The sequence below is a fragment of the Ranitomeya variabilis genome, chromosome 6, assembly GCF_051348905.1.
Source record: "Ranitomeya variabilis isolate aRanVar5 chromosome 6, aRanVar5.hap1, whole genome shotgun sequence".
Taxonomy (NCBI): Eukaryota; Metazoa; Chordata; class Amphibia; order Anura; family Dendrobatidae; genus Ranitomeya; species Ranitomeya variabilis.
The window spans coordinates 191,122,254-191,135,818 of NC_135237.1; the positions used below are offsets into that span (position 1 = coordinate 191,122,254).

Here is a 13,565-nt window from a genome sequence, read left to right on the forward strand (position 1 = left end):
CCTCTTAAGAACACTGAAGGACCGCCAGTGCCATTTGTTGTTGTTGGGGATGAGGCGTTTCAAATGTGTACCAACCTCATAAAACCATACTCAAGTTAGGACTTGAATCACAGCAAAAGGATTTTCAACTACAGACTGACAAGGGCACGAAAAACTGTGGAGTGTGCCTTTGGTTTGCTGGCAGCTAAATTGCACATTTTGGGAACACCAATCAATCTTAAAACAGAGACAATTGAAGAGGTTGTGAAAGCGTGTGTTGTTCTGCATAATTACATCCTGTCAAAAGAGCAACTGGAACTGGATCTGTTATGACCCCAATGGCAGAGGGTCTTAGAAATAAATACCAAGTCTGCAAACACAAAAAAACCAGCTCATAGGGCAGTGGTAACTGGGCTGACCGTATATCTAATCCTAGCACCACAAATAGCAGCAGCCGGGGAACGTGCCTACGTTGGTTCTAGACGTCTCGCGCCAGCCGGAGAACTAACTAACCCTAGAAGGGGAAAATATAGACCTTTCTTGCCTCCAGAGAAAAGACCCCAAAAGTTGGATACAAGCCCCCAACAAATAATAACGGTGAGGTAAGAAGAAAAGACAAACGTAAGAATGAACTAGGTATTTAGCAAAGAGAGGCCCACTGACTAATAGCAGAATATAGTAAGATGACTTATACGGTCAGCAAAAACCCTATCAAAAATATCCACGCTGGATATTCAAGAACACCCGAACCGTCTAACGGCCCGGGGGGAGAATACCAGCCCCCTAGAGCTTCCAGCAAAATCAGGAATCACATTTAGTGCAAGCTGGACAAAAAATAAGAGCAATACAAATAACCAAAAAACAAGGAAGCAGGACTTAGCTTAATTTTGCAAGAACCAGGACCAGCAGACAGGAGCAAACAGAAAGGACTGATTACAACGATGCCAGGCACCAGACTAAGAATTCAGGAAGTTCATATAGCAACACCCCTGGACTAACGACCCAGGTGGGTGCCAAACTGAGGAAAGACAATCCCAGAGTCATATCACTAGTGACCACAAGAGGGAGCCAAAAAAGTCTAATTCACAACAGTACCCCCCCTTTAAGGAGGGGTCACCGAACCCTCACCAAGACCACCAGGGCGATCAGGATGAGCAGCGTGAAAGGCACGAACCAAATCGGCCGCATGCACATCAGAGGCAACCACCCAGGAATTATCCTCCTGACCATAGCCCTTCCACTTGACCAGGTACTGAAGCCTCCGCCTGGAGAGACGAGAATCTAAGATCTTCTCCACCACGTACTCCAACTCGCCCTCAACCAACACCGGAGCAGGAGGCTCAACAGAAGGAACCACAGGTACAACGTACCGCCGCAACAAAGACCTATGGAACACGTTGTGAATGGCAAACGACACCGGAAGATCCAAGTGAAAGGACACAGGATTAAGGATTTCCAATATCTTGTAAGGACCGATGAAGCGAGGCTTAAATTTAGGAGAGGAGACCTTCATAGGAACAAATCGAGAAGACAGCCATACCAAATCCCCAACACGAAGTCGGGGACCCACACCGCGGCGGCGGTTGGCAAAACGCTGAGCCTTCTCCTGTGTCCACCACATGATTCCAAATCTGCTGCAACCTATCCACCACAGAATCTACCCCAGGACAGTCAGAAGGCTCCACATGTCCCGAGGAAAAACGAGGATGGAAACCAGAGTTGCAGAAAAATGGCGAAACCAAAGTAGCGGAACTAGCCCGATTATTAAGGGCAAACTCAGCCAACGGCAAGAAGGTCACCCAATCATCCTGATCTGCAGAAACAAAACACCTCAAATAAGCCTCCAGAGTCTGATTAGTTCGCTCCGTTTGTCCATTAGTCTGAGGATGAAAGGCAGACGAAAACGACAAATCAATGCCCATCTTAGCACAAAAGGATCGCCAGAACCTGGAAACAAACTGGGATCCTCTGTCAGACACGATATTCTCAGGAATGCCGTGTAAACGAACCACATTCTGAAAGAACAAAGGAACCAGATCGGAAGAGGAAGGTAGCTTAGGCAAAGATACCAAATGGACCATCTTGGAAAAGCGATCACATACCACCCAGATGACAGACATGCCCTGAGACACCGGAAGATCTGAAATGAAATCCATGGAAATGTGTGTCCAAGGCCTCTTCGGGACAGGCAAGGGCAAGAGCAACCCGCTGGCACGAGAACAGCAAGGCTTAGCTCGAGCACAAGTCCCTATGAGGAGGCAGAGCACTAGACCTGGACTCGCTGAATACATCCTGAAAATCAGACAAATACTCAGTAACTTCCGAAGGAATAGAGGAAGCAATAGACACCGGCGGGGAATCACCATGAATTCCCTGACAGCCCCAACTTGACACAGACATTGCCTTCCAATCCAAGACTGGATTATGGGTCTGTAACCATGGCAGACCCAAAACGACCAAATCATGCATTTTATGCAGAACAAGAAAACGAATCACCTCCCGATGTTCAGGAGTCATGCACATGGTTACCTGTGTCCAAAACTGCGGTTTATTTTCCGCCAATGGCGTAGCATCAATACCTCTAAGAGGGATGGGATTTACCAACGGCTCAAGAACAAAACCACAGCGCTTGGCAAATGACAGATCCATAAGACTCAGGGCAGCACCTGAATCCACAAACGCCATAACAGGGTAGGAAGACAATGAGCAAATTAAAGTCACAGACAAAATAAATTTAGGTTGCAAATTACCAATGGCGACAGGACCAACAACCCTTGTTAGGCGTTTAGAGCATGCTGATATAACATGTGTAGAATCACCACAGTGAAAACACAACCCATTCTGACGTCTATGATTTTTCCGTTCATTTCTAGTCTGAATTCTACCACATTGCATTAAATCAGATGTTTGTTCAGACAACACCACAAGAGGATTAGCGGCTTTGTGCTCCCGCAAACGCCGGTCAATTTGAATAGCCAGCGCCATGGAATCATTCAGACTTGTAGGAATGGAGAAACCCACCATCACATTCTTAATGGCTTCAGAAAGGCCATTTATGAAATTTGCGGCCAGAGCACACTCATTCCACTGAGTAAGCACGGACCATTTCCGAAATTTTTGGCAATACACTTCAGCTTCATCCTGGCCCTGAGAAATAGCCAGCAAGGCTTTTTCTGCCTGAATTTCAAGATTGGGTTCCTCGTAAAGCAATCCGAGCGCCAGAAAAAACACATCAATATTTGCCAATGCCGGATCTCCTGGCGCTAGCGAGAAGGCCCAATCCTGAGGGTCGCCCCGTAAAAAAGAGATAACAATTTTAACTTGCTGAGCTGAGTCTCCAGACGAGCGGGGTCTCAGATAGAAACAATTTACAATTATTCCTGAAATTCCTAAACTTAAATCGGTCGCCAGAGAACAGTTCAGGAAAAGGTATTTTAGGTTCAGACATAGGACTACTGGTAACAAAATCTTGTATGCCCTGCACACGAGCAGCAAGCTGGTCCACACTTGTAATCAAGGTCTGGACATTCATGTCTGCAGCAAGCTCAAGCCACTCAGAGGTAAAGGGGAGGAAGAAAGAGAGGAAAAAAAAAAAACTCAGAATTTCCTTTCTTATTATCCCACTTCTGCAATGCATTAAACATTCAACTTAGGCCTGGCATACTGTTATGACCCCAATGGCAGAGGGTCTTAGAAATAAATACCAAGTCTGCAAACACAAAAAACCAGCTCATAGGGCAGTGGTAACTGGGCTGACCGTATATCTAATCCTAGCACCACAAATAGCAGGAGCCGGGGAACGTGCCTACGTTGGTTCTAGACGTCTCGCGCCAGCCGGAGAACTAACTAACCCTAGAAGGGAAAATATAGACCTTTCTTGCCTCCAGAGAAAAGACCCCAAAAGTAGGATACAAGCCCCCAACAAATAATAACGGTGAGGTAAGAAGAAAAGACAAACGTAAGAATGAACTAGGTATTTAGCAAAGAGAGGCCCACTGACTAATAGCAGAATATAGTAAGATGACTTATACGGTCAGCAAAAACCCTATCAAAAATATCCACGCTGGATATTCAAGAACCCCCGAACCGTCTAATGGCCCGGGGGGAGAATACCAGCCCCCTAGAGCTTCCAGCAAAATCAGGAATCACATTTAGTGCAAGCTGGACAAAAAATAAGAGCAATACAAATAACCAAAAAACAAGGAAGCAGGACTTAGCTTAATTTTGCAAGAACCAGGACCAGCAGACAGGAGCAAACAGAAAGGACTGATTACAACGATGCCAGGCACCAGACTAAGAATTCAGGAAGTTCATATAGCAACACCCCTGGACTAACGACCCAGGTGGGTGCCAAACTGAGGAAAGACAATCCCAGAGTCATATCACTAGTGACCACAAGAGGGAGCCAAAAAAGTCTAATACACAACATGGATCATGCTCACCCTCTGGGGACTACAGTCAAAGTTGCCCAAATGAGGGATACACTTGCTGCCTACTTTATCTCTGATATTGGACATGTGTCATGGCAAGATGAAATGGTTTAAGCTGTAAATAAGTCAAATGTACCTGTAATGTTATGTTCCTGTACGTTTTTCTGTCTGTCACCTTTAATGTAAGTTTAAGAATAAACACCTTAACTGTAACACCCGTTAATACTTCACTCAACAATACACTCAACATTACACACAGGTTTAAATAAAGTGATAAAGAAAACACAGTGAGACAGTTCAAAATACGTGGATAAGAACACCGCGCTAACTAAATAGAACAGCACATACGTGTCAAAATGAACGTCTGGCTGGACAAAACATATAACAAACTGGAAATGAAAATGAAAATGAAACTGATGTCCACACTGCAGTAAATGATGATCAAAGCAACAATAACATAAAAAAGCCAATGCAAATGCCTGGTGAGGGCACAATAGAGGAATGCACACTTACTAGATGATGATATCGATGCTGTGAAAAATGCTGGCAGTTTTCCAGCAAAGGCTGTCAACGTCCTCTTAGAGGTTAGAACCGGATCATCAGCGGTTCAGGTGTCTGACGGTGCAGTGTCCAGAACGGCAGCGCCGGGCGGCACAAACATTCAAAAGTGTGGGGAGCGTCCTCCCTGATGAATGTATGCCGAGCGCGCCTGGAACACAGCTGACCGGCACACGTGGGCCGAAAGAGAACCGCTGCAAGGAGCGGTGAGAAGAGGGGGCGTGGTTGAGGTGACGTCACCAGAAAGCAAAAAAGCAAAAAAGCAAGGAGCAAAAGACGGGTGCCGCTCAGGTACACAGTAGCCTACGCGTTTCGAAGGTCTCCGGACCTTCTTCGTCAGGGCTGAGGGTGCCGGCGGTCTAATGCTCCTTATAAAGCCCCAGATGCCCACAAAAAAGCGCCGTAATTAGGAACACTGCAATATAATATAATTGGGCCCCTAACTAAATAAAGAGGAAATAGTTGGATATTACAATGTGCAATGTGCATAATAAAAAACAAGATATGCCCCTAACTAAAGTGGCCTTTATTTAATTAAATAGAAAACAAAAAGAAAAAAACTTTATTTAATTAATTATAAAAGCGTAGAACATGCACAAACAGCAATAAAAACCAATAAAAAACCAATAGAAACAGGGACAGGGAGCACCCTATATATCAAGAAAATCGAACACTACTGTGAAATATAAAATATGATAGTATATGGTGAATAATATACCCTAAAAATTGATGTTAAAAATATTAAAAATATATATGTGAATATATATGAAAAAGTAAACATACATATGTATATAAAAGATTTCCAAATAGACAGTTTCATATAAAACGAGTGCAACCTAATAGACATAGAGTGGCGAACTAATGCACGCTAGAAACCAAGGATTAACTAAAAGCATATAGCTCAATTTCGTAATTAAGGCCTTTGGGGGCTAAACTGTCTAGCATAAAAATCCACTTGGATTCAGTGCGTGACATTAATTTAATATAATCACCTCCTCTCCAATTCCTATATACCCTCTGAATACCACAAAAACTCAATCCTTTACTTGACCTACCATGGTGCTCAGTAAAACGTCTCGACAGAGGATGGCCTATAAAGCCTTTTTCTATGTTGTTAGAATGTTCCTTAAGCCGGTCCATCAGTTTGCGTTTGGTCCGGCCAACATAAATTTTATCACATGGACATTTAATCAAATAAATGACCCCCGCGGTCCAGCAAGATATGCTATCTTTAATCAGGAATTCCCGAGAGCCATCTGAGTTGAAAAATGTTTGTTGCTTGCTCTTCTTAAAATTTGTACGCACACAACAAGAGCAGGTACCACAGGGTATAAAACCCGCATTAGTTATGATTTTTTTCCCCGTGGGACCCTTTCTAGCTGTTGGAGCTATAATGTTCCCAATTGTTTGGGATTTCCTAAAAATGAACCTGGGGTGTTGGGGTAATAGGCCACCTACCACCTTATCTGCTTGAAGGGTTGACCAATGTTTCCGTATAATTTTAGTAAATCGTCCGTGCCCATGATGATACTGGGTGATGATAGGTAGCCGGTGGATTTGATCTATAATGCCCTCACCAACGGCCAGTAAGGAGATCCATGAAACATCTAGAGATACTCTCATACATAAAACAACTAGGTCTTCGTCCATTGGTGAGGGCATTATAGATCAAATCCACCGGCTACCTATCATCACCCAGTATCATCATGGGCACATTAATGTCACGCACTGAATCCAAGTGGATTTTTATGCTAGACAGTTTAGCCCCCAAAGGCCTTAATTACGAAATTGAGCTATATGCTTTTAGTTAATCCTTGGTTTCTAGCGTGCATTAGTTCGCCACTCTATGTCTATTAGGTTGCACTCGTTTTATATGAAACTGTCTATTTGGAAATCTTTTATATACATATGTATGTTTACTTTTTCATATATATTCACATATATATTTTTAATATTTTTAACATCAATTTTTAGGGTATATTATTCACCATATACTATCATATTTTATATTTCACAGTAGTGTTCGATTTTCTTGATATATAGGGTGCTCCCTGTCCCTGTTTCTATTGGTTTTTTATTGGTTTTTATTGCTGTTTGTGCATGTTCTACGCTTTTATAATTAATTAAATAAAGTTTTTTCTTTTTGTTTTCTATTTAATTAAATAAAGGCCACTTTAGTTAGGGGCATATCTTGTTTTTTATTATGCACATTGCACATTGTAATATCCAACTATTTCCTCTTTATTTAGTTAGGGGCCCAATTATATTATATTGCAGTGTTCCTAATTACGGCGCTTTTTTGTGGGCATCTGGGGCTTTATAAGGAGCATTAGACCGCCGGCACCCTCAGCCCTGACGAAGAAGGTCCGGAGACCTTCGAAACGCGTAGGCTACTGTGTACCTGAGCGGCACCCGTCTTTTGCTCCTTGCTTTTTTGCTTTTTTGCTTTCTGGTGACGTCACCTCAACCACGCCCCCTCTTCTCACCGCTCCTTGCAGCGGTTCTCTTTCGGCCCACGTGTGCCGGTCAGCTGTGTTCCAGGCGCGCTCGGCATACATTCATCAGGGAGGACGCTCCCCACACTTTTGAATGTTTGTGCCGCCCGGCGCTGCCGTTCTGGACACTGCACCGTCAGACACCTGAACCGCTGATGATCCGGTTCTAACCTCTAAGAGGACGTTGACAGCCTTTGCTGGAAAACTGCCAGCATTTTTCACAGCATCGATATCATCATCTAGTAAGTGTGCATTCCTCTATTGTGCCCTCACCAGGCATTTGCATTGGCTTTTTTATGTTATTGTTGCTTTGATCATCATTTACTGCAGTGTGGACATCAGTTTCATTTTCATTTTCATTTCCAGTTTGTTATACGTTTTGTCCAGCCAGACGTTCATTTTGACACGTATGTGCTGTTCTATTTAGTTAGCGCGGTGTTCTTATCCACGTATTTTGTTCTTTTACTATATGACAGAGTCAGCACAGTAGCTGTCTAGGCACCTGCAGCTTTCTAGTTCATCTTCTTGGGAGCGCCGGTGTGTTTATTCTGTTTTGTTGCTTATTTTCATTTCACAGTGAGACAGTTATTGTGAATCAAAAGAATTTTTATTAACAAAAATAAAAACAATTTAAAAAAATATATATATGAAATGTGATTATTTTCTGGTTCTGCGGGAGGGAGTGACATGATGGACCTGGGGGTGTCGGGCTGTGATGGTAGGCTTGGAGTAGTTTGGGAAGTAGGGGAAGTGGAAGTGGCAGACAATTGGAGGATTGGGTCGGAAACATTGACAGAGGACACATTGGGGGAAGAGGACACATTAGGAGTAGAAAACATGTTGGAAGGGATTGACATATTGGATGGGAAAGAACTAAGGGAAGGTGTGGACAGACTAGAAAACAAAGACACATTCGGAGATGAGGGTGGAGGTGGTGGTTAATGTTTTTGGCAGTTTTACGTTTCCTGGATTTGGTTTTGCTGCTTCATCGGTCTTTTCCTTCCTGTTGATGCATGGTGGGAGTAGAAGTCTGGGCTGCTGCACTTGGCTGCATGGTAGAAGTGGAAGGCTGGGATGCTGCAGTTTGCTGCATGGTGTAGCTGGTTAGTGTTGGAACAGTCCTAATGTTTAGCAGTAGTTGTGGTGGATAGTGCCACTGGAGCGCCCCCACACCGCCGCAGGGCCGAGGGGTACCCGGAGCCGGGCCTCTGGGGTCTCAGTCCTGGGGTTGTCACGGTGGCTAGACCCGGTCCGTGGCCCTGTCTGTCAGTGGGGGACGTCCGTTGCAAATAGGTGCTGTTAACGGTGGTATAGCGGTGCAGTTGTGGGGTGCAGGTCGCGGTAAATAACGAGGACACCAGGTTGCAGTCTCTTTACCTCTTTACTGAAGATGTGGGAGACCTCAGTCCAGAGCGCTGTTAACTGGGTTTTCAGAGACCGGCCGGTCCAACGACACATCAGGAGCTCTCTTTACAGGTGGGAATCAGTATCTACCTTCTAGCGCTGTGTGTTGTAGTTCTTCCCTGCTGAGCTCCCGGGATAGTCCTCACAACTGTTTCTTTCTGTCTCTACTGTTCCTTCTCCGTCCTCCAGTTGATATGGTAGGACGCACCCGTATGACGGGGTAGGCCTGGAGTTCTTCCGGGACCCTAGAGTCGCCCCTCTCCCACAGCTGCCTCCGTTGTCTGCTTAGGTGTTAAGTGAGACAGCCAACCTGTAGTTAGCTGCCCTGCCGTGGTTTGCAATGTACTTAAAGTCTCTTACTTGCTCGGCGTTCCGGCCACCGACTGTTTGCGCCTCAGAAGGATGTTGCCTCGGTCTAACAGCAAGACCCCTTCTGGTATTTCTCCTTTTCTGTATTCCCGTTGTTTACTGGTTAGTTCTGCTCTGAGGAGTCTGCCAGGATCCCATCCCTGACAGGTCCTCTCACTAGCTCTTCCCAGCTACTTCTCCCTGTCTTCCTGTCCAACCCCCAGTTTTACCAGAGTTGTGAGGAGTGGCCTACTAGATAGGACCACCCCCCCTGGTGGCCGGAGTGTGAAGTGTGGTGTGAGTGTACCTGATCAGAGAAACTCCCTAGTGCAATCAGACGCACCATAGCTCCCCGTAGTGGCGGAGCCACAGCACTGCAACAACCAGGACTCTGGGGTGCTGCACCACTGATGCTGACCTGGAGCTTGTTACACTGTAGGGAAAAAACTTGTTGCCTGCTGCTGATATCGGGACCGCTGTATGGCCTCGGTGTAAGCATCCTGACAGGCCTTCATTACATAGAGCTGGATATAAGGACTAAGGTTTTCCGTCGTGCCCCGTTCTGTAGCGGAAAAATAATGTCACGCCGGTCAAGGCATTTGTGGACGTCCTGGAAAAGTGTGTTCAAGTGAGTGAACCCACTATTCGTTCTTTCTACAACCGCCTTCATCCCAGCCTGGAAGACCGATCTTAAGTGAATAAACTCAGGCATGACTGACCTCTCACAGGCCCTCTGCCACTGGCGAGCAGACCCAAGTAAAGTAGTGGCAGATGGCTGGGAGAGGAGAAAACCTGATGGACCGGCTTCCTGTTCCTCAGCCTGTGAAGCCTGCCTGGTTGCTCCATCGCTGGTGGATGATTGGGCCTATTCGTTGGCTGGTCGATGAGGGGCCGCTCCAACAGAGGATGATCCAGGTTCTGTGGTGCTGCACCAGGTTCTGTGTGGGAAAATAAATGAAAATCATTAGTAAACAAATTAAAAGTTTAAATAATAGTAAGACAACACAAACGAGCAAGTGCAGGCCTCAGAAAGAAAAGTCGCTGATGGCACTTATATTCTCTGACTTTTCGAGCAGCACCACTTCAAACCTGAATCTCCTCACTCATGTTCTTATTGAAGCGATCCTTCATCGAGCATCAACAAACTTTTACTCTCTTCACTGTGAAGGGGGAAGAAAAAAAAATTATTGTAAAAAGGCACCAACATTTACAGCAAAACCGACGCGTAAAAGACCACATTGCAATACTTGCCAAAATACTTTCTGACTTGTGGCCTTGCATGGTCCCAATCATCCAACAGCGATCTGGCTAGTTCTTCTCAGAGTTGTCGGATCAAGGCTGAGTCGGAATGATTCCGATTACAGGTGTCCCACAGCGCTGCGCGATCTTGCACAGCTTGAATAAGGACTTCATTATCAATATCCGGTTGTCCTTCCTCACGTTGTGAAACCTATAGATGAAATACAAAAAAAAAATTGAAAGTGAAACTGAAAACAAATTCAGTTACAACTCAGATAAAGGATACTTACACCCCGTCTTTCCTCCTCAGCAACTTGAGCCTGACGACCCTGTGAAGAATAATTTCCACTTGACTGCTTCTGCTCTTCTGCACTGGCAGGTACCTGTAAAGAAAATACATGATTTAACACATGTATAGTATTGACAGTCAATACATACCAATCAGTCTATCAAATGTGATTACATAATCAGTAAAGGCACAGATGATTGGCCTCGGGGAGACCAAAACATCCAACACCGCGGAGACACCATCACGTGTTTCTCAACGCAGTGATCCAGAGCACTGCCCCCATTCCTTATGGGAAATATGCAAATGCATGTAGAGTAGCTGCGGAGACACCATCACATGTTTCTCAACGCAAGCAGTGAATAGCCAGGCCTTTCCCCGGGAAGGAACAACCACGGGAAGGGCAGCATCCAATAAAGGAATACATCCAATACAGGAAAACCACCTATGCCAAGCATGGTATCCATCCACAGACAGCTGTTTCGGGGTTTTTGCCCCTCATCAGTGTGGAGTAGGAATCTGGCTACTAGGCACTGCTCCTAATAGCCAGATTCCTACTCCACACTGATGAGGGGCAAAAACCCCGAAACAGCTGTCTGTGGATGGATACCATGCTTGGCATAGGTGGTTTTCCTGTATTGGATGTTTTCCTTTATTGGATGCTGCCCTTCCCGTGGTTGTTCCTTCCCGGGGAAAGGCCTGGCTATTCACTGCTTGCGTTGAGAAACACGTGATGGTGTCTCCACAGCTACTCTACATGCAATTACATAATCAGTGTCATGTCTACTTTTGGAAGCTTCAGTGGAGGATATGATGGAAGAGCAGGCAGCAGTCAAGTGAAACACTAGAGAAAAGACAAATACGGCTTAGAAAAAAAACTGTGATGGGAGCTTTCCCATAGATTAACATTGGTGCGAGTGCTATGCGATTTTTTTCTTGCATAGCACTCGTCCATATTTCTCGCTAGTGTGACTCCGGCCTAAGAGTTTTTTTTTCTTCTTGTTTATGTTTTTTTTATGTGTTTTTGTTTCACAAAGCAGTTTTGAAACAAACAGTTTGGAATTGTTTTTGTTTCCTAAAGCATTCTTTACAGCTTTCTGATTGGACAGTAGCTAGTTTGGAGCAGATTACCTCAGAAGTTGCATAGAGAGGAGTGACAAGTAATTTATTTATTTCCCAACAGGCATTTATCAAAATCTGAAGCGGAAAACAAGGCTTAAAAGACTGAACATATGAAACAAGTGTTTTTTCAATAGAAATGAACAGGAAGAGCCTTTCAATCAATTTGAAGCATCTTTTCTGGCTTTTTTTTTAAGCAGACCCGATCTGTGTGCACATACCCTAACAGATTCCTAGCTAATAGTGATGAGCAAGCATGCTCGGATAAGGTTTTATCCAAGCACGTTTGTGTCCTCATCGAGTACTTTCGGCGTGTCTAGCAAATAGACAGTCACTGCACGTGTTGTGGCTGTCGAACAGCCACGGCGACTCAAGCACACCAACTCGATTAGGACTCGAGCATGCTCGGATAACCCCTTGTCCAAGCAAGCTCATTCCTCACTACTAACTAACAATGTTAAAGCAGTAATCAATACATACATAAGTAAATTAAGACAGTAAAAAAGCATAATAAATATTATCCACTGAGCTAAAATAGTTTTAAAAGTTAAAAAAAGACAAGCATGTTTTCTCTTATCTGTTATTAAACCTAAATGCAGAAAATCTTTACATGGGCAGAAATACTGAATGCTTTGTTGTGACTCAACTTGGTTACAGATGGGCTCTTACTTTGGCTCCTCCTTATGTGCAGTTGATCTGAATGCTGACGGCCTATCCGACCTCCTGGTGGGGGCCCCTATGTACTCTGAGGTTAGAGACGAAGGACAAGTTACTGTGTACATCAACAGGGGAAATGTAAGTATGTCTTATGATACAGTGCTGAACTTAGCAAAGATTCAAAGGTTAAATACATTTTTTCAAAATCTTAAAATAATGATCAGTATATTAAGCAATATGTATGTATATGGAGCGCCCCCACTGCCGCAGGGCCGAGGGGTACCCGGTACCGGGCCTCCGAGTCTCTGCTCTGGGGTTGTCACGGCGGCTAGGCCCCGGTCCCTGACCCTGCCGTGGGGCGCACAGTGGACTAGGTACAACAGATGGTGATGATGTGACGGATGTAGATGGTGCGGTGCAGTAAATAATGAGGACACAAAGTTGCAGTCTCTTTACCTCTTTACTGAAGGTTTTAAAGTCCTCAGTCCAGAGCGCTGTTACCAGGGCTGTCAGAGACCGGCCGGTCTAAAGACACATCAGGAGTTCTCTTTACAGGTGGGAATCAGTGTCTACCTTCTAGCGCTGGGTGTTGTAGTTCTTCCCTGCTGAGCTCCCGGGATAGTCCTCACAACTGGTTCTGTCTATCTCTGATGTTCGTTCTCTCCGTCCTCCAGGTGATATGGTAGGACGCACCCGTATGACGGGGTAGGCCTGGAGTTCTTCCGGGACCCTAGAGTCGCCCCTCTCCCACAGCTGCCTCCGTTGTCTGCTTAGGTGTTAAGTGAGACAGCCGACCTGTAATTGGCTGTCCTGCCGTGGTTTGCAGTAGTACTTAAAGTCTCTTACTTGCTCGGCGTTCCGGCCACCGACTGTTTGCGCCTCAGAAGGATGTTGCCTCGGTCTAACAGCACGACTCCTTCTGGTCCCAATTCCTCTTTACTGTATTCCCGTTGTGCACTGGTTAGTTCTGCTCCGAGGAGTCTGCCAGGATCCCATCCCTGACAGGTCCTCTCACTAGCTCTTCCCAGCTACTTCTCTCTGTCTTCCTGT

The 13,565-nt window shown here is 45.1% G+C and overlaps 1 protein-coding gene across 1 annotated transcript in view; it reads left to right on the forward strand.

Annotated features, from left to right (window-relative positions):
* The window catches only part of ITGA9 (integrin subunit alpha 9), an 823,989-nt gene that overhangs the window by 225,333 nt on the left and 585,091 nt on the right, over window positions 1–13,565 (forward strand). Inside the window, exon 9 of the mRNA XM_077269347.1 lies at window positions 12,516–12,653. Coding sequence (XP_077125462.1) covers window positions 12,516–12,653 — 138 coding nt within the window. The remainder of the gene's footprint in view (window positions 1–12,515; window positions 12,654–13,565) is intronic.